Genomic DNA, 27,562 nt, shown 5'->3' with positions numbered 1-27,562 from the left:
GCCGGGGGCGGGGCTTTCCCGTGGCGCTCCCGGGTAGGCGGCGGGCAACTTCCGGCAATAAAGCCTGACGCTCCGCCGTCAGGTGCGGGCTGTGGGCTTCTGAGCGCCAGGTGGGGTCGGGATCGTCGGCGCGCTAGGTAAGGAGTGCGATGCTGCGCGCGCCAGGTGGGGACTGTAGGCGTTCGCGCGTCAGGTGGGGACCGAGGCAGCCTTCCGGCCTCAACCCCGCGCCCACCCTCCGCGACACGCCGTCCAGCTTCCTTCACGACCCCCCCCTCCCCCCGCCAGTCCTTAACCGCCTCCCGCCGCCGCCAGGTCGGCCCCCTTGCCCACCGCCCCCCGTCCGCCGTCTCCGACATCCCCGTCCCTCGGCCGGGCGTCTTGTGAGTCCGCCCTCCGGCTCCGCCCTCCCCAGGCCAGATCCGTCCTCCCGGCGTCAGTCGTCTGCCCTCGCTCGGCTCCGGCCCCTCTGCGGTTGCCTTCCTTGTTTTTCTTGAGCTGACGCCTCTGCATTTTGCATCCTTCTCTTCGCGGTAAGCTCCGCTTTGCCCATTCTCCCAGCCCTGGCCTGCTAAGACTCATCTGAAAGGAGTCCTGAGGAGCCTTCCTTTCCTGCCTCTCGCAGACCCTTCCTTACAGCCCTAATCAGAGATAACTCGCGTTCTCTTTTCTTTCCTATTCCACTTCCCCTCTTTCGGGACTGTTTTTCCGTTTCCTTATGGCATCTGTGATTATCTCTCAGGCTTTCTTATGGTAAAGCCCATTTCTGATTTCCAGCCCTCGATTCACCCCTGTTTGATCTCGCTGGATAAGATTCTTCCACACTTAGAAGCCATATTCATGTTTTATCTGTCAACATTATTTGGAAGTCTTGTAAGGAAAAGAAAGCAACAGAAAAAGTCAAATGCTTATCAAATGAAGAATCAGGCATTCTTATTTCAGAACAATGGAAATTATTTTCTCAAAATTGATGATGAAAGATAAATACTGGAGAAGAATCTCTTTGCCAGCTTTTTGTGTAAATACGAAACTGCCTTTTATTTTCGTCGTAACTTGTTCTTGTTTCTAGTATATATAGCAATAGCTCTTGCTCTACAGTTATAGTTTTTATTGTTTTGAAAATCAGTTTAGTGATTGAGATAAGTACTGTTATTCCATTTCCTTTCTGTCTGACTTTAAAAAAGCAAGGTATATGTAGCCTTTTAAGACGTATTAGCTCTGTTTCCTTTCATATGTTTTCCTTGTCTTGTGTTTTATATTTAGATCAACCATTACTTTCAGTTCAGTTGCTCAGTGGTATCCGACTCTGCGACCCCTTGGACTGCAGCACACCAGGCCTCCCTGTCCATCATCAACTCCCGAAGTTTACTCAAACTCATGTCCACTGAGTCATTGATGCCGTCCAACCACCTCATCCTCTGTCGTTCCCTTCTCCAGTCTTCAGTCTTTCTCAGTATCAGGGTCTTTTCTAATGAGTCAGTTCTTCGCATCAGGTGGCCAAAGTATTGGACTTTCAGCTTCAGCGTCAGTCCTTCCAATGACTATTCAGGACTGATTTCCTTTAGAATGGACTGGCTGGATCTCCTTGCTGTCCAAGGGACTCTCAAGAGTCTTCTCCAACACCACAGTTCAAAAGCATCAATTCTTCGGCACTCAGCTTTCTTTATAGTCCAACTCTCATATCCATACATGACTACTGGAAAAACCAAAGCTTTGACTAGACAGACTTTTGTTGGCAAAGTAATGTCTCTGCTTTTTAATAAACTTTCTAGGTTGGTCATTACTTTTCTTCCAAGGAGCAAGCGTCTTTTAATTTCATGGCTGCAGTCACCATCTGCAGTGATTTTGGAGCCCCCCAAAATAAGGTCAGCCACTGTTTCCAGTGTTTCCCCATCTATTTGCCATGAAGTGATGGGACTGGATGCCATGATCTTAGTTTTCTGAATGTTGAGTTTTAAGCCAACTTTTTCACTTTCCACTTTCACTTTCATCAAGAGGCTCTTTAGTTCTTCTTTGCTTTCTGCTATAAGTTTATGGCATTACTTTAGATCATATCTCATGTATGACATATAAGCCAAAAAATATAAGGGAAAAAAACCCTGCAGTTTTATGACATCTGTTTTTATATAGTGTCCTGGAATTGCTGTTATAAAAGTGTTGTGATAGAGATGGATGGTGGTATCGAGGAATTGCTGTCATAACAGTGTTGTGCTAGGGATGGATCATAGATTGAGATTCCATGACTGTAAATCCCAGCTCCACCAAAATTGGTGCCTCAGTTCCTTCAGCTGTAAAATAGAGATTTAAACTCTTAAAAGGGGATTGTAACATTTCCTGCCTTTTAGGGTAGTGTAAGGACTAAATGAGATAGTAGAGGTAAATTGTCTAGAGTAATGCCTACCCCATACTGAGATCTAGTAAATGTTTGCTGCTGTTATCATTAGTTAACAGAAAGTTAACTTTTTGAAGGAAAGACATTTTTTGGTTACTTCTGATTTGCTTGTGCAGGAGTTTGAGCTGGTAAATGAAGTTCATGAAGTCTTGTTCTGTTGCAGTGCTTCACCTCCATGTCCTGCTGTATAGAACAGACATCAAGGGAAGGTTTACAATGGAGAGCCCCATATGCTCTCTGACATTAGTTGGTAAAATGTGCATAATATTGCAGATTGAACCAGCTATTTCACAAGAGTAGCCACACTTTGAGTTGTTACTCTTACACATTTAATACTTTTCAGGAGTAATTTCTAGTTTTTATTTTTGTATTTGGAAATTATTAAAAAGTAATTTTAAGTAAATTTGTAAAATGCTTGCAGTTCAGATCTTTTAGTAGAACAGATAGATATATTTCCATACAAGATGATGGGTTGTCATCATTCCAAAAGTTTAGCAATACTGTTTTTCAATATGCAGATTTGTTAGATGTCTCACACTGGGAACATTTTTGAAAATTTCAGAGCCAAGTCTTTCATATTGCAAGTCATGTTTTTTCTTTTTTTTCTTTTCCCTGATGGCTTTTTTTTGGGGAGGCGGGGTGGTTTACTGCTTGTGATCACTGTGCTTCCAGATCTCTGCTTTAGTTTATGAACTAAAGCATAAAGATTACATTTGAGTATTATATAAGGTTATATATTATAATAATCTATGATGGAAAAGAATATAAAAAATATGTGTATGACTGAATTACTTAGCTATACACCTGCAGCTAACACAACATTGTAAATCAACTATACATCAATTTTTGAAAAAAGGTTATATGCAAGTATAAAGCATAAGTATGAAGATTATTCACATTTATAGGATGAAATACACACATTTGTTTTGAAACAAATCTTTTACTCGTGTTGAAAATAAAACCCTTGGAAATGTACTATTATTATTTCCATGGCCCATTTAGCTGCATTTCACTGCCTAGCAGCTGAAAAATTAAGGCCAAATTTGTTTCTCACAGAGTTGTTGAAGTCACTGTGATTATCTGTCAAGTTTTGGTAGTTGTAAAGGAATCGATTATCTTACTGGAAACCCCAAGATGACTCTTAACTTTACAGTAGAAACTTGGTGTAAGTGTTATAGGGATTGCTTGTGAGGTCCGAATATAAATGCATTAAGCGGTGAGTGGGCATGGTGTTCACATAGGCAAGTACAACGTGTGTCATAAAGTCTTAAAATATTTTGTTAGCTGAGGTGTTGACAAGAGGTTTCTACTGCTTAAGTAGTTGTTCTTTCTGCTTCTGTTCTCCCCTTCAGTTTATCTTTCAGACACTGGCAAATGATTCTCAAAATAACACTGCTCACATTGCTGGATTGCTCAAAACTTTTAATTACTTAGAGAATACAGTCCAATATCTCTGATATTCAACATTCTCCTGGTCTCCTTTTCAACATACCTGCCAGCCTTGCTGTAGATTTCTCTATTTCAGCCAGCCTGTTCTACTTATTCTCAATCATGTCACATGTATTCCTGTCTTCATATTTTTCTCACCCATCGTTTCTGTGATTGGTATTTTTTCTTTCTTCTCCATTCACTTAAGGTCTAACCATGCTCCAGGGCTAAGCTCATGTCCTCATTTTTCTTCGGGTGTTTCCCAGATGGTTTGCTTTTTACTCAGAATTTCTTTTAATCATTCTCTCTTCACTCACTCAGTATTCATATTACAAGAGTACATGTATACATATAAAATTTTTTTTAATGAGAAACCAAGTTTATTAATTTAACTATACAAAAACTTCTAAATTTTACAAGAAAGGAAAAAACTAAAATAATAAATTTATTAAACCTGTGAGCTTACAAATCATAAAAGAAAAAAGAAACAAATACTGAGGATAATTCTTCAACTACATCAGGAATCAAATAATATAGGTTAACAATGTCACCATTTCTGTCTTTCACATCAGCAAATTGTGTTCTCTAAAAATTGTCACATGGTTAATACATGTTTACCTAAGAAAATAAATATTAAAAATGTCTCAAGAAAAAATAATGTACTTGAAATTCAAACATGAAATCACTTGAAATTCAAACATGCAGAGGTATCACTGTTTACATTTTATCTGCTTTTAGACTTTTTTCTGTGCACACATGTATAAACTTGTGCTCACATGTAGAAATACACAGAAGTATCATATATTTTCCTAAAACTTCTTCCACTTAATATACTATGAATATCTTTTTATGATAATAAATAGTCACACAAATTATTATTTACAGTCACTTACACCCCTGGTGTAATAACATATATTAAACAAAGCCTCTTTTAGATATTTTAATTGTTTTTAATTGTTACAGTTTGTTCCTGTTAAAGAGAATTCTTCAAGGGACATTTTTTTACATAACATCTCCCCTCCCAGTTTTACTGAGATACTAGTGACATATATTAGTGACATATGAAAGTGCTGTGAAAGTGCTGCACTCAGTATGCTAGCAAATTTGGAAAACTCCCACAGGACTGGAAAAGGTCAGTTTTCATTTCAATCCCAAAGAAAGGCAATGCCAAAGAATGTTCAAACTACCACACAATTGCACTCATCTCACACGCTAGCAAAGTAATGGTCAAAATTCTCCAAGCCAGGCTTCAGCAGTCCAGGAACCGAGAACTTCTAGATGTTCAAGCTGAATTTAGAAAAGGCAGAGGAACCAGAGATCAAATTGCCAACATCCATTATATCATAGAAAAAGCAAGAGAATTTCAGAAGAATGTCTACTTCTGCTTTATTGACTACGCCAAAGCCTTGACTATTTGGATCACAACAAACTGGAAAATTCTTCAAGAGATAGGAATATCAGAGCACCTGACCTGCCTCCTGAGAAATCTGTATGGAGTTCAAGAAGCAGCAGTTAGGATTGGACATGGAACAACAGACTGGTTCCAAGTTGGGAAAGGAGACAAGTCTGTGTTTTGTCACCCTGCTTATTTAACTTATATGCCGAGTACATCATGTGAAACACTGGGCTGGAGGAAGCACAAGCTGGAATCAGGATTGCTGGGAGAAATATTAAGAACCTCAGATATGCAGATGACACCACTCTTATGGCAGAAAGTGAAGAGGAACTAAAAGAGCCTCTTGATGAAAGTGAAAGAGGAGAGTGAAAAAGCTGACTTAAAGCTCAACATTCAGAAAACGAAGATCATTTCATCTGGTCCCATCACTTCATGGCAGATAGATGGGGAAACAATGGAAACAGTGACAGACTTTATTTTGGGGGGCTCCAAAATCACTGCAGATGGTGACTGCAGCCATGACATTAAAAGATGCTTGCTCTTTGGAAGAAAAGCTATGGCCAAGCTAGACAGCATATAAAAAGCAGATATTACTTTGCTGACAAAGGTCCGTATAGTCAAAGCTATGATTTTTCCATTAGTCATGTATGGATATGAGAGTTGGACCATAAAGAAAGCTAAGTGCTGAAGAATTGATGCTTTTCAACTGTGACGTAGGAGAAGACTCGAGAGTCCCTTGGGCTGCAAAGTCAGTTGTAAAGGAAATCAGTCCTGAATATTCATTGTAAGGACTGCTGCTGAAGCAGAAGCTCCAATATTTCAGCTACCTGATGAGAAGAACTGAGTCATTTGAAAAGACCTTGATGCTGGGAAAGACTGAAGGCAGGAAAAGAAGGGGACAACAGAGGATGAGATGGTTGGATGGCATCACCAACTCGATGGACATGAGTTTGAACCAGCTCCGGGAGTTGGTGATGGACAAGGAAGCCTGGTGTGCTACAGTCCGTGGGGTCGCAAAGAGTTGGACACAACTGAGCAACTGAACTGATAGCACTGTATATAAGTTTTTAAATGTTTTTATTTTGTATTGGGTATAGTTGATTCACAATGTTGTGATAGTATCCAGTGAACAGTGAAAGTATCAGGTGAACTGAGCCATACGTATACATGTATCCATTCTTTCCCAACCCCCCTTCCCATCCGGGCTGGCACATAACATTGAGCAGAGTTCCATGTGCTGTACAGGACATCAGTGTTAGTTGTCCATTTTAAATACAGCAGAGTGTACATGTCCATCCCAAACTCCAAAACTGTGTCTTCCCTTCACCCTCCCCCCACCCTCTCCAACCATAAGTTTGTTTTCTTAGTCTGTGAGTCTTACTGTGTGTATCATCTCTTTTTAGATTCCACACATCAGGGATGTCATACGATACTTCTCCTTCTCTGGCTTAACTTCACTCAGTATGACAATCTCTCCGTCCACCCATGTTGCTGCAAATGGAATTATTTCATTCTTCCTAGGGGCTGAGTAGTATTCCATTGTGTATATGTACCACGTCTTCTTTATCAGGCCTCTGTCCATTGTTTCCATGTCTTGGCTATTGTAAGCACTGCTGCAGCAAACATTGGGGTGCATGTGTTTTTTCAGACCATGTTTTTCTCCAAATATATGCCCAGGACTAGGATTGCAGAATCATATGGTAGCTTTCTTTTCCCTTTTTTAAACCAAATGTTATATGTAGAGCATGATGATCTGGTTTATATACATCACGAAATGAGTACCACAGTAGGTTTAGTGAACATCTATTATCTCATATAGATACAACAGAAAAGAAATAGGAAAAACAGCATTTTTCCTCATGATGAGAAGTCACAAGATTCACTGTTTTTATAACATTCATATATAATGTACAGCAGCTTTAACTAGCTTGTTGTACACTACATCCATTGTACCTGTTTATTCTATAACTGTAAGTTTGTGCATTTTGACTACCTTCATCTGCAATTATGTTTAAATGTATTTACATATATTGTATGTAGAGGGGGCTCTCATTTGTTTTTTTTATTTCGTCAAAGGAGTATACTGGTATACCTTTAGGGAAGGGATGCATAATGTAACAACCAGTTCAGTTCAGTCTCTCAGTCATGTCCGAGTTTTTGCGACCCCATGGACTGCAGCGCACCAGGCCTCTCTGTCAATCACCAGCTCCCTGAGCTTGTTCAAACTCATGTCCATTGAGTCGGTGATGCCATCCAACCATCTCATCCTCTGTTGTCCCCTTCTCTTCCTGCCTTCAATCTTTCCCAGCATCAGGGTCTTTTCTAATGAGTTAGCTCTTCACATCAGGTGGCCAAAGTATTGGACTTTCAGCTTCAGCATTCAATGAATATTCAGGACTGATTTCCTTTAGGATGGACTGGCTGGATCTCCCTGGTATCCAAGGGACTCTCAAGAGTCTTCTCCAACACCACAGTTCAAAAGCATCAGTTCTTCGGCACTCAGCTTTCTTTATAGTCCAACTCTCACATCCATCATGACCACTGAAAAAACCATAGCTTTGGCAAAGTAATGTTTCTGCTTTTTAATAAGCTTTCTAGGTTGGTCATAACTTTTGTCCCAAGGAGCAAGTGTCTTTTAATTTCATGGCTGCAATCACCATCTGCAGTGATTTTGGAGCTCAAAAAAATAAAAGTCTGTCACTGTTTCCAGTGTTTCCCCATCTATTTGCCCTGAAGTGATGGGATCGGATGCCATGATCTTAGTTTTTTGAATGTTGAGTTTTAACTCAACTTTTTCACTCTCCTCTTTCACGTTCATCAAGAGGCTCTTTAGTTCTTCTTTGCTTTCTGCCGTAAGAGTGGTGTCATCTGCATATCTGAGGTTATTGATATTTCTCCTGGCAATCTTGATTCTAGCTTGTGCTTCATCCAGACCAGCATTTCTCTTGATGTACTCTGCATATAAGTTAAATAAGCAGGGTGACAATATACAGCCTTGACATACTCCTTTCCTGATTTGAAACCAGTCTGTTGTTCCGGGTCCAGTTCTAACTGTTGCTTCTTGACCTGCTTACAGATTTCTCAGGAGGCAGATCAGGTGGTCTGGTAGTCCCATCTCGAAGAATTTTCCACAGTTTGTTGTGATCCACACAGTCAAGGTTTTGGCATAGTCAATAAAGCAGAAGTAGATGTTTTTCTGGAAGTCTCTTGCATTTTCAATGATCCAGTGGATGTTGGCAATTTGGTTTCTCTGCCTTTTCCAGCTTGAACATCTGGAAGTTCACGGTTCACGTACTGTTGAAGCCTGGCTTGGAGAATTTTGAACATTTCTTTGATAGCATGTGAGATGAGTGCAGTTGTTCAGCAGTTTGAGCATTCTTTGGCATTGCCTTTCTTTGGGATTGGAACAACACATTTAGTCTGTGTTTATATATTTGTCATTGAAGAAATTGTATCTTGGACCTATTGGCAATATTCTGTACAGTTGCCATTTGATTCTTCTAAAATGCAGTTTAAATATGATATTGAAAGATACTTTGGCAATTGTAAGAGTGGTCCTAACAGACATTTTTCTCTTGTTTGTGTTTTATCTGGATTGACTGGACAGGGGTGGTGGCTTTTGCTTTTCAGGGTGATCTGTAGTTGTGAAACAAGAGTATAATATGAGCTTTATTTATGTACTGTTGAGATTTAAGGAATTGTTTTTAATTATTTTCTAAAGCAAGAATTTAAATAATATATGACTAAAAAAAGATGTATTCTGATTATTAATTAGTTTAACAAGGTTTTGAGATCCTCTCGGTATGGCGGAAAATTACTTCATACATTTCATGTTGGGCACTTGCAGTTAACTCAGGAATATTGTTGAAGGCTTATAATTTCTCTCTGAAATTGTTTTGTCTTTTTAAAGCCCGTATGAATGCCTATTTAATAGCTCATTTTTTGTGAGTTATATTAAATATATTTGGGAGACGGTATTGAAACCCTTTAATCTCCTGTGTACTCTGTAATATGATGTGTGATATTAGGGAAATACCCCAGGTTTACTTTGGACATGAGGTTAATATGACACAGTTACTCTGTTGAAACTTTCTGTTGGATTATGAAGTACCTTTTTGTACAGCTGAATTCAGTGTATACTTTTAAGTTCTTGCCATGCTGGCTTCTTGATCACACTTGCTTCCTGGTTGATCGTTTCTTTCTTGAATCCGTCCTTGCCTTGCCTCCCCACTTCCGCTGCATCTGTGGCTCTTTCTTTTTGGTGCCCTTTCTTGGCTCATCTTCATCTGCCGGTCCCTTACATGTCGGTGAGTCTTAGCGCTTGTGCCTTGACTCTCTCCTTGCCCCACTCTGTTTGGTCTCTGTCTGAGACGCAGTTCCTGTGGTCATACTGTCTGGATGCTGATGGTTTTCCTACCTTACTCTCTTGGCTCACCCTCTCCTCTGAGTCATGGATCTGCTTGTGTTTCATTCATTCTTCCATTCATGCCGTGATCGGTGAGCTCCCTTTGTGCCTGGAATCATTCCAGGTATTGGGATACAGAGTTGAACAAGACATGGTATCTTCTTGAGGAAGGCGGGCAGCAGCCCTGTAATTTCAGAGGACACTTATTGCTGGGAAGACACGAGGTGCTGGCAGAGAGACTGAGTAGCCTGAGGTCTTTGTGAAGCTCAGATCTGGTTGAGTCGCCTCCCTGCAGAGGTCCCTTTGTTGGCCACTCTGTGTCCTCAGAGTGCAGTCCAGCTCCTTTGAGTCGTCTGCAGAGGTGGCCTCTGCGTTCTCATGCCAGCCACTGCCCGCTCCTCCCCTTATGTGGTCAGCTTCACCAAACTCGACTGTGTATAGGGCTGAGCATCAGTGTCTCATGCCTTTGCTTCTAACTTCTGAGTGGATTTTCTGTTTAGTGTCATTTCCCACTTTCTTCCTCACTCTCTGACTGCTTGTTCTTCAGGCGTGAGCTGGGATGTCAGCCCTGGGATACCTTTCATGACACATGCAGGATTGAGCTAGTAAATCCACCAGTCCTTATCTGTCTGACCCTGTTAGGACAACTGAGGTACTGTGTAATCTTCACTGTCTTATCTTTGTGCGTAGCCGGCATGTAAGGCATATACAGACATTTAAATAGCATTGTACTCATTAAAATTAATGAAGACATGTTCTAAATGAAAAGAACCATATCAGTTACACCTTTTAAACATAAAGTAACCCATGTTTTATAGGCAAACTATGCCATTTTTGGGCCAGGACTGGAGATCTCCGGGATGGAGTTGGATGAAAACCGAAGACGGCTGGAAAAGATGTGATGCGTGGAGCCAAGAACTGGAGGGAGAGAACAGCCAGTGTGACATTGGCCCCGGCATGTGAGTCTAGCTCAGCAGAGCCCCGGCGTGTCCCGTCCAACATTGATGTCGCGTCTGCTGAAGCCCCAGCACTTACCAGTTGGCTGAGAATCGGCCCCAGACTGGCTGGTCGGGGAGACAGGTTATTAGCCAGAGTCTCAGCCTGGTGGAATGCCTGCTGCCCACACACAGATGCTGCTATCTTCTTTTTATTTTAAGCGTTTACTCCTTACAGCTTTCTGAGAGTTAGGTGTTGTTATTATTAACTTCCGATTATGGCTGAGGATGGGGAAGGGAATGGCGACCCACTCCAGTATTCTTGCCTGGAAAACCCCACGGACAGAGGAGCCTGGCAGGCTACAGTCCATGGGGTCACAAAGAATCGGACACGACTGAAGCGATTAAACATGCATGCATAGCTGAGGAAGGAGAAGAAATGGAAAGACGCGGTGCTGGTGGCTTACGTCCGAGGCCCATAATGGCTTGCACCAGACGGGAGAGGTTTCTCTTGGAGGCCTGAATGGCGCTGTGACTTTGCTCGGGGCTGAAGTGACGTGTCTTGTTGCTCTGTGGGTCCCTGTGCAGTTCAGGGTGCAGCTGCACCCCAGGGCTGCCTTCCTCCTGGTGAGAGAAGGGAGGAGGGAGACGCCCGTCCCCACCTCATGAGCTGGTGTGTGAGCGACAGGGGACGCTGGGGGCCGTGGTCCTCCCCAGATGGAAGTGGGTGATTGCAGACGCAGGAGCAGGCTGGCGGGCCATGGCGTGTCACTCACCGTCCGTGTCACAAGTGTCCTGCAGCGTTTGGGGAGTGGGAGGTCTGGGGACCTCTTCCTCCGAGTCATGGGTCTTGCCGTGGATCATACTGCATATTTTTATCTCACATTGACCTAATTCTCAACTGTATTTTGAACGGACAGCGTGAGCCAGACAGCTTAAGTGCACAGGTGTCTATGCTTTCTCCTGGACATTTGTCCCGGACCGTTCCCTCCCTTCAGATGAGGGGCAGTCTGGCGGCCTGGCCTGTCCGGGGCAGAGTTTGGCAGAGCACACGTGGGCATGTCTCCCCAGTGCCCCTCACTGCTCTCGCACAGCCAGACGTGTGTCTGAGCCTGCCTTTCCTGGGGCGGGGCGTGGGGTGGGGGGGTGCCGGGCAGCTCCCTCATCCCCTGCGCTGGGTTCCACTTCTCTGATGTCTTTCTGGGGAGCAGTGTGGTTCCGCTCCTCCTGGATGCCTTTGTGATTGTCATTAGCAAAGCTGTTCAGATTTGAGAGCTTCTGCCTTTAGTGCTTGAATCAGTGACAGCAAACTAGTGTGTGACTAGGTATGAGATACAGACAGGATCATCCAATTTCTATGAATTGGTACTTAGCACCTGTCACTGAATGTTAAGGTGTTTGTTTCAGGTAAGTGCTCTTTTGCCTGTCTTGATGATTTACAGTTGTTGCCAATGTTGTTTAAGTCTGTTCTGACAGTGATGAATGCATTCATTTGGCAAATTCAGCTGTTCTTATTAAAAGTGAATTCGGGTTAGTGGATGGTGCCTGTGTACAATTTTCTTGTCAGAGAGTGGTGGCAAGGAAGCCAGTGGTGTGACCTCCTTGGTTTTGAGCATTGGTGCTTGGACCTCTGCTGGCCAGAATCTCCAGGGAGCCCCTCTTTGCCACCAGCTGGAAAGCTGTCCAGGGTCAGTGTGCTGAGAACAAACACTGCATGCATCTTCACTTTTGAAGTGGGTGGGCTGCGTTTTGCCTAGTCTTTTTTTGTTTTTAACTACAAGGAAGATTTTTTTTTTTCCCCTAAAGAAAGTGTTTTCAAATTGTTTAGGTATCACCTTATGATTTTATTATCTTGTTTCATCCAAAAGAAAAAAAAATGGGAAAGCTTTAAATTACATGTATTTCAGTGGATAAAAGACATGTTTTACCTCATCTGGCTTCAGTTAAAGGCCTTAATAGGCAGCATTATTTGATTGATGCTTCGTAAGAATACGTGCCAGTGCAGTAATAGTTTAGTTGAGTCTTTGGAAACGTGGGGACAAGCAGAAATGTTGGGTGTTTCCTCAGCATTGGATCAGAGACAGCAGATCATTAGTATCAGGTACTTTTTCCCAGTGTATAGATTTTAAATATTTTTATAAAGTTTTAAAGTCTGAAATGACCTTGGTTGAGCATGTCAAAATCCTTAGGAGATTCTAAAACGTGTACATCACTTCCTGATAAAACTTTCTGATAAGAACCAGGATAAACCTCAGATTTCTCAGAACAAACAAAAAACTTAGATATTAGCCTTGTAATTTCAAACATGTGATTTATTGCTTTGAAAATTAAATGATTGCCTTCAGATTTTAACATGATTTTTATTTTGGGCTCCTGAATTGTAAAAGTATTTATTGTCCAAATAAACCAAAATTTATTTATTTATTTTACAAAAGAAAATCCAAATGAAGGAATCCTTGTAAAAATTTTTAATGTATCTTTGTTTCAGTATCTTAAATAGTGAAGATGAAGAAATATTCAGTAATGAAGAGCATGAATATGCATCCAAAAAAAGGAAAAAGGACCATTTTAGAAATGACACAAATACTCAGTGTAAGATCATTTTCATTAATAATCTCATGATGTTTGCTTGTTGACTGTTTTGATAAATTGGATTGTGTTGACAGTGCTTTTCTAGGGCAGAAATGCTGATCCAGTTACATAAGCAATAGTGTGTCCAGAGGTCAGACTTGGTGGTCAGAGTCTTGCAGCTCTGCCGTTTGCTTGACTAAGATATCAGTAAGATTTACAGCAAGAAATAAAAGACAGGAAAACCCACAGAACAGCCTGTCTGAATGTTGACTTATGTGTGTTTAGTTGCTATGCCCTACTCCTTGCGAGCTGCCCAGGCTCTTCCGCCCATGGAATTCTCCAGGCAATAATACTGGAGCAGGTTGCCGTTTCCTCCTGCAGGGATCTTCCCAACCCAGGGACTGACCCCTGAATGTGTCTCCTGCATTTCAGGTGGGTTTTTTTTTTTACCACTGAGTCACAGTAGCGGTCCTGAATTCAGGTCTGTTCACTCCCAAGCAGTGAAACTGACCTTTAGAGGCCTTGACCCTGCTTTGGTGCAGGAGACACTGCTGGTTCAGAACAGGAAATAGTCGTGGTCAGAGGTGGAGCCTGTAGGCAGGGTGGGCGAGGGCCTGGAGATGGGGCAGCTCTGAGAGGGCGCCTGTGCGTGTGCTCAGCCCTGAGTCACTGAGGGCCTGTTAGTGTGATCAGTCGTGCGCCCCCTGGAGGCTCCGATGGACAGTGTAGTCTCAATCCGTAAAGCTCTGGGACAGGAGTTACCTGGAAAGCGTATTTAAATGGAATACCATATAGGGACAGTGAAAGAGGAAGAGAATTTTTATTAGGGTATATACAAAATGCACATTTATAGCCATTTATGTTTGGAGATGGCTGAAGTCACTGGTGACACTGTTTTCTTCTAAGTCACCAAGACGTGGCCGTGCCATGACATCTTTCACACGAAGACGTTTCAGCACTTTGTAAACTGATGTTGGGAAGCGAAGCAACGTGGCCGAGTCAGGGGGTCTCCTGTCCACATGGCATCAGTGTTGTTACACGTGCAGCTTTTGAAGCTCCTCAAAATCTTCATTTGGTAATGAGTCACGAGATGTTAAAAACAATTTTTTATCCTAGGTTTTTATCGTGAAAACTGGATCTATGTCCATAAAGAAAGCACGAGAGAAGTAAGTATTCTGTTGTAAATAAGAGTATATTTTGTATTGTTTCTGTTGGTTGTGTGATGTCACATTAAGTAAATTCTTTTGCAATATCAGATCAGTGTCCAAATTCTGACAGGTGAAAGCTTTCTGAGGGTCTTTCAGACAGTCTTTGCATGTGCATGAGTGTGTGTGTGTGCGCCTGTGTGCTATATGTGCCTGTGTGTGTGTGTCGTGAGTGTGTGTGTGGTGTATGTGCCTCTGTGTGTGTGTGTGTGTGTGTGTGTGTGTGTGTGTGTGTGGTGTGAGTGGTGCATGTCAGTGCCCTGTACAGATCTTATTCATCTGAGGGCTGTTTCAGAACAAGTTTGGGCCCACAGGTGCTTTGGTATTTTCTCCCCACCCTCCCTGAGCTGTTCACAGTAAGCTGCTGTTGCTGGTGGGGCTGTGTCTTGGCCCCTGTGTGTTCTGGGAGGGTGGGAACAGCTTGTAAACCCTCGTTTATTTGTAGAGTAGTGAAGGTGGTGTTGGTAGTTAAGTTGGAATCTGCAAAGAGCAGTTCAGGCCCTGCCATCCCCCTTTCTTGGCGGAAGGTCTGGTCTGTTCACCTCAGCTGTCTGTTTCCTTTTTCTCTGCTTGGTATCTGGGGAAGCTTGCTTCCATCTGTAACCTGAAAGACCCTTTTGCTTTTGCCTTATTTTGTGACAATTGGGGGAAATGATTTGGGAGGAGTCGTTTAGCATGTGTTTAGACTAGGTTAGCGTGAGTGAAGTGTTTTGGCAGTGTTGGTAGTGGATGTTCTGAAGCCAGCCACATTTCCTAGAAGCTTAAGGGTTAGTTCCTAAGACAAGGAGTTAATCTGAGCTGTTTGGCAGTAGTCGCTATTGTTAAATGGATGTGCCGCTGGGAGAACCTGTATGAGCTCATGAAAGACTCCGAGACAGAGCAGGGTCCTGCTTTGGTGCACACGAGGCAGCAGGGGAGGGGCCGCGAGGCTTCAGACGGTGCTGGGTCCGCGGGGCAGGGGCACAGGCAGGCGTCGAGAAGGCCTCCCCTCCACGTAGCATTGCATTTTTGAGCTTCTCCTCTGGGCCCACCAAGTGTCTGCTGCTTGTGTGTTTCACACGTGCGACTCCCAGCCCTGTTGTGAGATGGGTGGCTGCCCGGGAGGAGTCTGCCACACCAATGTCTGGATGCTGTTCACTGAGAAAGAGAAACGTTACCGGCTGTGATGGGTTTCATGTTATGATTGACGCTCCCTCCACAGCTCCCAGGGAAACATTCTGCAGCTAGTGGTGTGAGCATTTGTGATGAGTGTGTCTTGCTGACTTCTGTGCACCTCGAGGCTGCTGCGGTTTGGAGGTGTGTCTCGTGTGGGAGACAAGGTGTCCACTGCGCCGCCCGCCCTGCTGGGGCTGCTCCTGTCTCTGTTTGAAACATGAGGTGTGTCTGTCTCCTCGTGTTTTCTGTGATTATTCCCACGCTTTATTGTCACAATGCTGAACTGAAAACCTCTTTGTGTTCTAAATGTTCAAAAACAGAGATAGAGTTTAAAGTGTCTTCTGAAGCCTAGGGTTCAAATCTGTACAGCACTTAATATAGAACATGGGGCATATCATTAAGGAAAAACATCTGAAATAGCAGTGTTTCTGGTAATGAAAGAAAAGTCACGTTTCCTTCATGGTCTTTGACTCTTGAACCCGTGAGCCTTATTACCACATGCTTGGGTTTTGGGGTGCTCGGCCCCCTGTTCCCAGCCTGAACACTGCCCGTTGTCACGTCCCATTGCCTCCAGCCCTTTCCACCTAAACACTGGTATTCAAACCTCCTGCCCCACTCAGGTGCGTCTTGGCCTTGACCCTGAGTGGCTGGACGAACACAGGACTGCCTGCAGAGGAATTGAATGGCAACATGTGTGTTCATAGAAGAGGCCTTTTTATAGTGGCCACGCATGATTTATGTATTTGTAGTTGCATAGCCTAGAATACATCTGGTTATTTTGTAATTTTAGGCTTAATTTGGGCCTCCCCAGGTGCATGTCAACAAAAGAAATTGACAAGTATAAAGCAGAGACATTACTTTGCTGACTAAGGTCCGTCTAGTCAAGGCTATTGGTTTTCCAGTGGTCATGTATGGATGTGAGAGTTGGACTGTGAAGAAGGCTGAGCGCTGAAGAACTGATGCTTTTGAACTGTGGTGTTGGAGAAGACTCTTGAGAGACCCTTGGACTGCAAGGAGATCCAACCAGTCCATTCTAAAGGAGATCAGCCCTGGGATTTCTTTGGAGGGAATGATGCTAAAGCTGAAACTCCAGTACTCTGGCCATCTCATGCTAAGAGTTGACTCATTGGAAAAGACTCTGATGCTGGGAGGGTTTGGGGGCAGGAGGAGACGGGGACGACAGAGGATGAGATGGCTGGATGGCATCACTGACTTGATGGACGTGAGTCTGAGTGAACTCTGGGAGTAGGTGATGGACAGGGAGGCCTGGCATGCTGCGATTCATGGGGTTGCAAAGAGATGGACATGACTGAACGACTGAAGTGAACTGGACTGAATCTGTTTATCTTTGTATCTACAGTGGTGTAAAGTGTAAATGCATATACATAATTGATTATACATAAATGACAGATTTGGAATGGCTTTAATTTTACTCTAAAATTAAATCTAAATATGGAATAAATCATAGTAAAAATGAATATCCTTTGCGAAAATTAAAAAAAAAAAGTTGCACAGACTAATTCCCGTTAGCTGTCCATTCATTTTGCCTGATTGGCTGATCTGATGTATTGTAACTTGTGTCTGTTTTTCCAGAGACACGGCTACTGTACTTTGGGAGAAGCTTTTAATCGCTTAGACTTCTCGAGTGCGATTCAGGACATCCGAAGGTTCAATTATGTGGTCAGGGTGAGTATTCATCTCAGAGCCACCAGAGGACACGTGGAGTGGTTGCACCCTGAAGATTATCATGTCACATGTTTAAGATGCTTTTGGCAGCTGTGTAAAGCTGTGGTTGTTCCTGGTGGAAAACCATGGGATGGGGGGTGGGGGTCAGGAGGAGGAGGATTGAAGCTCCCTCCAGCCCACCTCACATGTCACGTTGGAGACGGAAGGAGAAGCGGGAGTTTCTCTCAGGGTTTCTTGCCCGGTGGTTTCATATGCATTTTCTACTTTGTGTTTTTCCCAGAGCATGAGCCCTGCTCGATAGAGGGGAGCAAGCTAGTGGAGAGAAGGGAATTGATACAGTACAGAGCTGCATAGAAGTCTTATTGTGTTAAGGATACATTTTTAGAAGAAATTTTTACCTTTTCCTGAATTTAGAAAATAAGGGATCTCACTATATATTCCATTTATTGTTTGTTTTTATTTGCAAGTTTATTCACCTGACTGTCCTAGGCCAAGAGTAAGTGATGAGTCGTGAAACTGTTAATTGGGATTTTTAATAGTACCACGAGGCTGTGGTACGTACTCGGCCTGTAGGAATGCTCCTGTAAGGACAGAGTGCTGGCTGGTGGCGTGGCCTCCCGCCGGGCCTGGGGTGCGGTTTCTGTGATCACTGCAGCACAGGGCGCATGTGTGTGGAGACACTAGAAGGAGCAGCGTGATCCTCCCCAGAAGTTACCGTGTGATTCTCATGTTTGTCGTTTTGGGCTCCACAGTCAACACAGTAGTGTGAGTGTGTGTGAGAGTGTGTAAGTGTGTGTCAGTTGGCCCTTTCTCTGCTCCCTCTGCAACTGACAGAGGCAGCAGGGAGGGCTGGAGAGGAGGGATGAAGAATCCTTTTTCAGAGACACAGGAGCAGATGTGATCTGGGTTCTGGAATGTGTTTGCGGCTCACCCAGAGGGGCTCAGATTGCTCAGGAACAGTACGGGTCGCAGTAAACGAGTGTGCAGGTGCGGGTCTGCCCAGCACCACAGACAGGCGTGGCCACAGTGAGGGCAGCAGCCACAGGATGTGAGGGGGCGGGAGGGGCTGACCTGGGGCTCCTGATGCGGGGCACAGAGCTGGGCATGGGTCACTGGAGACTCCTACAGATGAGCGGTGTTTGTGATGACCGGTGTCCCTGACGTGCAGAGGGGAGGGGCAGCTCTGAGACCGAGAAGCTGGCCCTGCTGCCGCGTCCCTCCGGGTCCTCCCCGCTGATCTCCCTGCCGGCCACCAGGACCACTCCTCCTGCAGAGCCGAGGAGGAATGCAACGGCTTCCATGTGCTGAGAGCAGCCAGCCTCTGATGGAGGAGGGGCCTGGGAGGCAGGTGGACATTGGGGCCGGATGGACCCGCAGGAGCAGTGGGAGGGCAGCACTGGCAAGGAAACTGGAGGGACAGACAGAGGGACAGATGTGCTTGGGGGCCATCAGGGAAGGCCTGGCTCATGTGAGGCTGGGGCAGTCAGAGGGGGCACAGAGTGCAGCAGGGGTGGCCGGGACACCGGCTGGGACTGGAGGGTGGAGGCTGAGCAGCAGCCCTACCTGCACCCTTTGCTTTCTTCTTGGGTTACTGGGGTGGGGAGGTGGGCTTCCTTTCAGAGGTGATCCTCACCTATAACCCGCCCCCCACACCCCCACCCCCGCCCCAAGCTGTTGCAGCTGATTGCAAAGTCCCAGCTGACCTCGCTGAGTGGTGTGGCCCAGAAGAACTACTTCAACATCCTGGATAAGATCGTTCAGAAGGGTAAGGCGAGCACTGGCGTTTTCACTGATCTCAGTCTTAGTTAGAAACTTAGTACAAGGAGATTGGATTTTTCTTTCATTTACCCCCAGTATTGATGGTGTCAGATAATGTGATGTGCTCAGGTTGGCTGCTTGGTACTTGATATTCTTGGTGGTGTTCCTTAAAAGATGCTTTTGGACACAGAAGAATATATTGTAATGAGAAAGACAGGTTGGGGGGCATACCTTGAGGCATGTGGGATCTTAGTTCCCCCACCAGGGATTGAACCCATGCTTCCTGCAGTGGAAGTGCAGTCTTACCCACTGGGCTGGCAGGGAAGTCCCTGAGAAAGTAATCCCTGAGTTTTAAACGGACACGTACTCCTTCATGGTTAACTAGTCATAGCTCAGTTTTGCTATATAGTGATTCTGTAGTTAGCAAGGTTGTGACTTAGTTCTTATGCATCAGATAAGCCTGTAATTTTCTTTTTAACTTAATGTTTGTCTTGATTAGTTAATGGCCAATAATAAATGGAACTTTAAGAGTTTATGCATATATGTGCCATTTTAACTATCAGTGCTCTTTATGATTCAGTATAAAAGAAAGTAGAGATGGTTTTAAAGACAAAATTGTAGACTCAACCATAAATACACTATCAGACAGCATTTGGAAGTTTTCGAATCTCATCATACTTGTGATACCTCAAAAATGATGCCACTTTGGATAGGCAGTGAAATTAGATCATTATTTTCTTTTTGTGGTGAAATATACGTAAAATACCATCTTCCCTGTGTACCTTGAGTGCACAGCTCGGTGGCACTGAGCATAGTCACATCAATGCGGCTGTGGCCTCCACAGCGGTGACACGCTGTCCGCAGAACTGACACACTGTCCTCATACACACTAATCCTGCCTCCCCAGCACCCACCATCTACGTGCTCTGTGAATTTGACTATTCCAAGGACCTCATATCAGGAGCATCAAACAACACTTGTCCATTTGTGACTGGTTCTTATCATAGGGTCTTTGGGTTTCATGTGACGCGTGTCAGCATTTCTGCCCTGTTTGAGGCTGAGTGATACTGCACTGTGTGTATAAGCCACAGTCTGTTTACCTGTGGTGTCTGTTGAGAGGCCCTTGGGTGTGGAAGCAGGCCATTTGAAAGTCCTTTTGCTCCTTTACTTTTGGCTGCGCCGGGCCCTGTTGCTGCATGGGCTTTTCTCTGGTTGTGGAGGGAGGGGGGTGCTCCTCTCTAGTCGTGGTGCTAGGGCTTCTTGTCATGGCAGCTTCTCTTGTTGTCGAGCACAGGCTCTAGAGCTCTCAGGCCTTGATAGCTGCAGCCCATGGGCTCAGTAGCTGCGGCTCCCAGGCTCTGGAGCCCGGGCTGAATAGTTGTGGCTCACAGGCTTAGTTGCTCTGAGGCATGTGGAACCTTCCCGGATCTAGGAGCAAACCCGTGGCTCTCCTGCATTGGCAGATGGAGCCTTCACTGAGCCCCCAGGGAAGCCCAGAAGCAGGTCATTTTTGACAATGGGGGCTGACTGTACGGTTGCATTGTTTCGTTTTTGCTTATTCCAGTTCTCGGTGACCACCAAAATCCTCGCCTGATCAAGGATCTTCTCCAAGACCTCAGCTCCACCCTGTGCATTCTGATCCGAGGAGTAGGGAAGTCTGTGCTGGTGGGAAACATCAACATCTGGATTTGCCGATTAGAGACCGTTCTCCGCTGGCAGCAGCAGCTGCAGAATCTTCAGATGACGGAGGTATGTGCTTTCTGGCCTGCAAGTGAGTAGTCTCTGCTGTTACATCACAGAAGCCATTGCTACTTCTAAGTGTATGTGGAAGATTATCACAGCTTTTCCAAAGGTTTTTTTCTCTTTGCATTTCCTGAATACATATTAAACTGTTGTAAGATGGATTCAGGCCAAAAGACTCTTTAATGGCTTATAGGTGTCGTTGGAAAGACAGTGGGGATGGTAATTATTAAAAACAGCTGGTCCTATGGGTGATGAGGGGGTAAATTAATTTACCTTGACAGCAGATTAGATATTTTAGACTAGAATAACACTGGGTAAATTAAGACTGCACCGTATAGTGGTGACTCTGTTCACCTGCTGTTGCTTCTTGGGGTTGGTGTTTTCATCTCCATTTCTTGCTGTCTTCGATGTTTTGTGTTTATTCTGATAGTTGGTTTCACCAAGAGAAATATTGACCCCATTCACGAACGTGTCTTGGATTGTGTTTGGTTTATCTCTGGTTGGGTTCAGAGGTGACCTTGGGCCATGTATTTGTCATGTAAATGCGAGATTTATAGGGAGTGATGATTCCCTTGCTAAGGCCCTGCAGTTAGCAGGGGTGATCTGACATCCCATGTCCAGGCAGCCTCATTCCTGTGCTCGGGGGCTTGTGCTGAGAGGGCCACTGGCCTGTAAGACACTTCCATGTGGGGTGTCTGCTTTCCAGACCGTGAGCAGGCCATGTGCCCCAGGTGCCACTGTCCCCGAGCCCCTGGTGTGCACTGACGCCGTGTCACCCGGTGAACTCTGGGACGCGGGTGTCAGTGTCCGGGACCCCAGGCCCAGCCAGGGTCGCTGCAGCGGGTCATCTGGCAGGAGTGGGGAGGAGGGAGACGTCACTGTGACCGATGTGCTCCTGCATTCCCGCTGGAGTAAGTGTGCGGGCCCTCCCAGCAGGTGGATAGTGGCCTGACACTCAGCGACCTTCCTGTGCACATGCTCAGCAACATCCTGTACAGGTTCTCGGATGGGTGGGACATCGTCACCTTGGGTCAGGTGACCCCGACACTGTCCGCGCTCAGCGAGGACCGGCAGCTGTGGAAGAAGCTCTGCCAGTACCACTTTGGGGAGAAGCAGGTGAGTGGAGGTTGTGGCCCTGATGGCTGAGCCTGGCCGCTTCAGGGAGTGGACTAGAATCACTACGGGAAAGCCTGCTTTTCATGTGGAGAAAGCCATAATTTTAAAAATGACCCAGAACAGAGCAGCAGAACCGGGCAGTTTCTTCCTGTCAAGGATGGGCCATTAGTCTTTCCGGTAACTGGAGGCAGCGTGTCCCCTTGGAGACTCACAGGTAGGCACCTGCTCCCTGCACCTTGCCCTCCCAGGATGGGGCCAGCCTTGGGTTCTGGTGGATGCTGTGTGTCTCCCACTTATCGCTGCCCCTCCCTGCCACCCCCGCGCTGTGTGGTTTCTGGAGCACAGCACTGCCAGCTGGGTGCCCATGACACACACAGCAGCATGCAGGGCCAAAGCAGACAGTCTTGCCCCAGGGAGGCCCCAGGGAGGGCCAGATGTCATGTGTCTCCTCAGACACAGGCTCGCAGACCTGAGGGGTCACGTACCTATCCAGGAGAAAGTCAGGAGGTGGAGGCAGCAAGCAGGTTCCCGGCTGAATCAGAGGGTGAGGGTCGGGCACAGCCAGGCTGCAGGGCCACCATGGTCGCCTTCTCCTGGGGGCACGGGGCTCACGAGTGGAGGGTAACATTGTGAGGAACCGTGAAGACGCTGCTGCATCGGGCAGCCCCTGGCCACGCCCAAGCCCGCCTGCTCAGCATCCCATCCATGCCTGTTTCTCTGAGGGTGTGGTTGCTGCCCCGGAGGGTGTGAGGTGCCATCTCTGGGGCCCAAGACACCGAGCATCTTTTCATATGCTTGCTGCCTGCTTGTGTGTGTCTCCAAATCCTTTGCCCATTTTGTATTTGGATACTTTCTGTATTCTGGTTACCAGTCCCTGTCACACTTGATAACATGTAACTTATTTTTAACTTAATAGACATCATGGACATGCTCCAGATAAAAACCTTTAAGTCTGTTGAACAGCTGCATGGTATTCCATTGTATAGATTCAGCTCAAATTTAATTTCAGATAATTGAATGTTTCCTGCAGTGTGTGGCCTTTTAAAGTTGTTGTGCACATGACGTTGCTATGAAAGTCATCTGCTTCTGAACAGAAGTCTGTTTGTCTAGTTTTGTAGACACTTGATCCTTTCAGAAAAAGGCCATGTGGAGTGGAAGCTGATGTATTTTGCGCTTCAGAAGCACTACCCCACCAAGGAGCAGTACGGAGACACCTTGCACTTCTGCCGGCACTGCAGCATCCTCTTCTGGAAGGTAAGGGCGGCGCCGGTGCTCCTGGAGAGACACACTGTCCAGTGAGGGGCAGTGAGTGATGGCACGATGGTGCCTCAGTAGGGACTGTCCACCTGAGCGTAGAGTGTGATGACACGATGGTGTCTCAAAGGGACTGTCCACCCGAGGGTAGAGTGTGATGACATGATGGCGTCTCACCAGGGACTGGGGCCAGGGGCAGGTTCACCAGATCAGAACTGTGGTTGGACCCGAAATTGGGGCCACCAAACCTCATCTAGCGCAGGATAGTAGGGCATGATCTGGTCCCTGGCCATGAGCACGCTGACTGTGCTGCGGCCCGAGTCCTGGCGGGCTGCTTCCCCCGTTCTCATGGCTCAGCCTGAGAGGAGGGTCGGGATCCCCGCCTCTTCTGGAAGTCAAGGGAGGCCATCCCCAACCCCCATTTTCCACACTTGGCCTCTGCTCCAATGTCAGGACCTCCAGCAATGGTGCCTCTAGGGGCTTTCCTCACAGCACAGCCCTGGAGCAGAGGAGAGGCCCATGAAAGCGCCCAGGCTCCTCCTGTTTTTTTGAGCCGAGCTTAGCATGTCTGGTTCTTGTGGAGACTGAGCTGTGTCCGCAGTTGTCAGGCCCATCCTCTTCCTCTCCTGTCCAGTCTCTGATAAAAACAGTTTTCTGGGGGAGGTATGGGTGCTTCTGTTCACCTCCTCTTAGAAAGACCATTTCCGTAGTTTGCCTTGAGTCTGAACTTGTTAACGTTGTGAAATTTCACTGGGGAGAAGGGTGACAGACCGTCTGCTGCTGCTCGGGGTCCTCCCATGGGGCCACGGGGCCACGTGCCTTCTGCCTGGTCTGAAGCACCATGGCTGTTTTCTGTTTTTTGTTTATCTGTAATTTGTTGGCTGGATTATGAGGTAAACTCTAAACTGCTAAAAAACAAATGACTACTTTAAATTGTTTTCATTTCAGGTTATATACATGATAACGTGGGTTTTTTTTTTACCTGTACCCCTGTGGTTGTACGGTGGAAGTCCCTGTGTTAACAAGGCTTTACTGCTGGTGCTGCAGGGGGCCAGCCGGAGACCACTTTATTTCTGACTTGTTTTGGAGTCTGGCATGGCTTGTGTTGCACAGTTGACAAGAGGAAAGGTGTTGCACGGCTGCAGTGGTGGTTCTGTGGAACCTGTTCTTCCAGGCCAGGGGCACCTCACGCTCAGTCTTGCCAGGGTGCTAGCGGGACACAGGTGAACCAGTCTGCCACAGCACACAGAGGGTGGTCCCAGACATGTGGCAGCTTCAGGGCCGAGTCAGCGGATGAGACGATCTGGTCACTGCTCTGTATGATGCTTCCCCCGAGCCGAAGGCTTATTCCAGAGACACTGGGAGCAGTGGTGTGTCCCCATCTTTGCATGTAGCAGACCATCTGAGAACACTGTCTCTGACGTAGTGAACAGGAAAACTCCCTTGCTACTTTGTGTGTTGACTTACAGAATGTTCAGGTGAAGTATCAAGAAGTAGGGGTGTTCTGGATTTTTAAAAATTGAGAGGTAATTTTTTGGGTTTCCAGAATTTGCCTACAGATTCTTTTGTTTATGAAAATTCAGAACGAGTGTCTTGCTGGCCTTTGGGCTCTGAAATGTTGTTCACAGTCTTGCCTTGAAGGCCGAGCGCCTTGACCTCTGTGCAGCCTTGGGGACTATCTCTGTCCATCTGTGGGGTCACATGGCAGCTTTTTCTCCCAGAGGCCATTCCACTTTCTTCTGAGTCTATGGGTGGAAATTTAAAGAAAAGACGAGTGTCTGGAATTTGCGGTGGACCCTGCTGCCTGTGTCAGCTCCTGAGCAAGTCCCCCGGCTGGCCACCGCACCCACACACACAGCTTGGCCCCCGCAGGCCTCAGCCCAGTTTCGTGGTGCCTCTGTGAGGGCAGGCCTGCTGCGTGCAGGCTTCATGGTGCTCAGCCGCAAGTGGGGCGATACCCCACTGTGGCCGTGCTGCCCGCGTCCCACCGGACCTGTCTTCTTCCACACACATAGGCTGGGGCTCTGCTGCGAGCTCACGCCGCCGCCCCAGCTGCCCCAAGCCATCCTGTCTGACCTGGCTTCACTCTCTGGACACTGTCAGTTTTTCTGCTTTGCCTTTGGGGGAACGTTGGCAAGGTAAAAGGAGGTCTTGGAGTTGCACACAGGCTCAGCTCAGGTCTTTCTGCCTTCCACGGGGTGGCCTTCATGTGAGGCCACTGTGCTCACCCCGTCTTCTAGCTGATTTTCAGGAACTTCAGCTAAAGCCAGGTGTGGAGTGGGCTGGAAGCCAGACAGAGTGAATGCAGTCAACGGCGGGGATCGGGAGTGTGTCCACTGCCAGGCCCACACTGCAGTGTGCAGCGGGGGCTGGGAGGCCGCTGGTCCCGCCCTGTGCCGACAGCTAGCCCGCGGACCCCTGGGCTGTGGTGAGGGCTGGGGGGGGGGGGCAGCCAGCCGGTGGCGAGAGGGCCAAGTTGCTGCTGACCTCGAGTTGAAAACCGTGGGTGAGCAGGAAGGAGCTGGCTCCCATGGCACCTACATTGTTCACATAATTCCACTGACTCAGACTGTAAAGAGGGAGTGAGTGGGGCTTCAGGGAAACCTGCTAGAAACGTTCCCAGTGTGACCCGCTGCTCTGCATGTTCTCAGTGAAGTCGTGACGGTCACTTAGCTCTGCTGTCTCACCAGCTGTGGGCCCAAGACTGGAGGAGGTGGAAGCCAGGTCGGTCCCAGAAGCCTGTGGGTCCTATGGCTTCTGGCTGCTGCGTGGGGCCTCGGGGGCAGCTCTCCCCTCGATCTCACTGCCCAGTCATGTTGGTCGTTTTCATAAATGATGCATGTTCAGCCTGAGTCTTGGTGTGGCCTGGCTCTCCCTAATCCTGTTTTCCCTTTTTCCTCCCTCCACTGCTCTCCTCCTCCGCCGCCTCCAGGACTGCCGCCTTGCTTTATTACTCGAGGTACCTCCTCTCTGCCTGCGTCTGTGCGCGTCCCCTGTCTGGGGCTGGGCCGATGAGGCCGCAGCCTCTGCTGACGTGTGACTGGCCTTCCTACTTGTCCACCATCGGGGTCTCACGAGCTGCCTTTAGACCAGGGGTGTAGGCTTGGCTGGGGGGAGCAGTCCCATCTCCAGACACTGGCCTAACTCACCCCCAGGTCCTGAGGCTGTTCTGTCTGCTGACACAAGCGAGCCCTGGGTGTTTCTGCTGTGGTTCATGGTGCTGGGCCCTCGGGTGAACATGGGTGGGTGGTGCCCAGAGCAGTTCCAGAGTGGATCCTGATCCACCGCTGGGGGAGGGGGCAGGATGACCAGGGCGGGGTGGGGGTGGGGAGGAGGGAAGTGCGGGCTCCTCCTGGCCCCCTGACTCAGGGCTGCCTGTGCCCCATGCACTGGCATAGAAACTCTCCCCGCTGAGCAGCCACATGTTCCTAATTCTCGCTTGCTGTCCACATACCTGTGCAGTGGGGTCCAGGTGCATTTAAGTGAATGCCTGGTGACTTCTGAGCTGTCTTCCCTCCCGGCATGTGCAGTAACGCCCTGCCCCTCCCACAGGACTCCGGCCACCCCTGCACGGCCGCCGACCCGGACAGCTGCTTCATGCCTGTGTCCCCGCAGCACTTCATCGACCTTTTCAAGTACTGAGGGCCTGGCCAGGCCCACCGTAACCTGGAGCCTGCGTTGGAGACAACGTGAAAAGGGCCGGTGGGCAGGGGCGCCTGTGGCTTCCACCTCTGAAGCTGGGTCAGGGAACCCCAACAAAATCCACCTTTGAAATAGGGTCAAGGAACCCCCGCAAAATCATTTCTGCTTCTCTCTTTAAAAAATTCTTCTAAGCACATTAAAATTTGGAACTTTGTGTATTTGTAAATATGGTTCAAAAAGAGTGTTTTCAGCACCACATCCTGTGCTGAACTGACACCAACAGCCAAGAAGACTATGCCTCTTAACGCAAATGATGGTTTTCCGATTTTGTAGTGATTGGGGTGAGGGTAGATCACTGATCCTTGTAATGACATTGTACAGAATATTTATTTTTCTTAAGATGTATATTAACTGTTTTGGTTGTGTCTGCACGAGTCTTCTCAGATACAGAAGGATCCAGGGAAGTAGGTGCCTGTCTCCTGGATGCTCAGCAGTGGGTTGTGAATTGTGCAGATGGCTGAGACCCACAAGGGCCTGCGTCTGGGGCTGTGGTCCTGGGCTCGTGCCCAACGCTGACAGGCAGGACCCTGACCTGGGGGAGCCTGGTGTGGCCTGCACCACACTGCTTGGAATCCTCTTCTAGCAGAGTAATAAATCATGTTTGTTTACCTATTTTAACTTTGTCAATTTTGCATCTTACTGAAAAAAGTAGTGTCAATGATTTTGATAATCGTTTATTGAAACCTCTCAAAGATCATTTTATTTTAAAAATATTGCATGTATGTTTTAGAAAATTTTGAAAATAAAGGTTTATAAGAGGATAAAACTGGTGCATATCCATGGCACCCAGAATATCTGTGCTTGCCAGAAAGCACG

General features: G+C 46.7%; 1 protein-coding gene across 14 annotated transcripts; it reads left to right on the top strand.

Annotated features, from left to right (window-relative positions):
* On the top strand, nucleotides 1-27,364 carry FBXO25 (F-box protein 25). 14 transcript variants are annotated; one of them, XM_040264362.1, is made up of 11 exons: nucleotides 11-137; nucleotides 10,440-10,580; nucleotides 13,045-13,148; nucleotides 14,244-14,293; nucleotides 17,081-17,173; nucleotides 18,845-18,938; nucleotides 20,496-20,680; nucleotides 21,611-21,790; nucleotides 22,901-23,044; nucleotides 25,977-26,003; nucleotides 26,597-27,364. In XM_040264362.1, the coding sequence occupies exons 2-11, from the start codon at nucleotides 10,447-10,449 to the stop codon at nucleotides 26,684-26,686; spliced, it is 1,101 nt and encodes a 366-aa protein (XP_040120296.1). In that variant the 5' UTR covers nucleotides 11-137; nucleotides 10,440-10,446; the 3' UTR covers nucleotides 26,687-27,364. The 14 variants fall into 14 exon arrangements, with proteins under 14 accessions (XP_040120328.1, XP_040120352.1, XP_040120345.1 ...); XM_040264343.1 differs by having other exon boundaries at nucleotides 21,608-21,790; XM_040264350.1 differs by having other exon boundaries at nucleotides 16-110; nucleotides 21,608-21,790.
* Nucleotides 27,365-27,562: the final 198 nt, after the last annotated feature.

This window comes from Oryx dammah, unplaced genomic scaffold (assembly GCF_014754425.2).
Source record: "Oryx dammah isolate SB20612 unplaced genomic scaffold, SCBI_Odam_1.1 HiC_scaffold_2, whole genome shotgun sequence".
In the NCBI taxonomy this organism is placed as follows: Eukaryota; Metazoa; Chordata; class Mammalia; order Artiodactyla; family Bovidae; genus Oryx; species Oryx dammah.
This window is presented reverse-complemented; position numbering and strand designations above follow the sequence as displayed.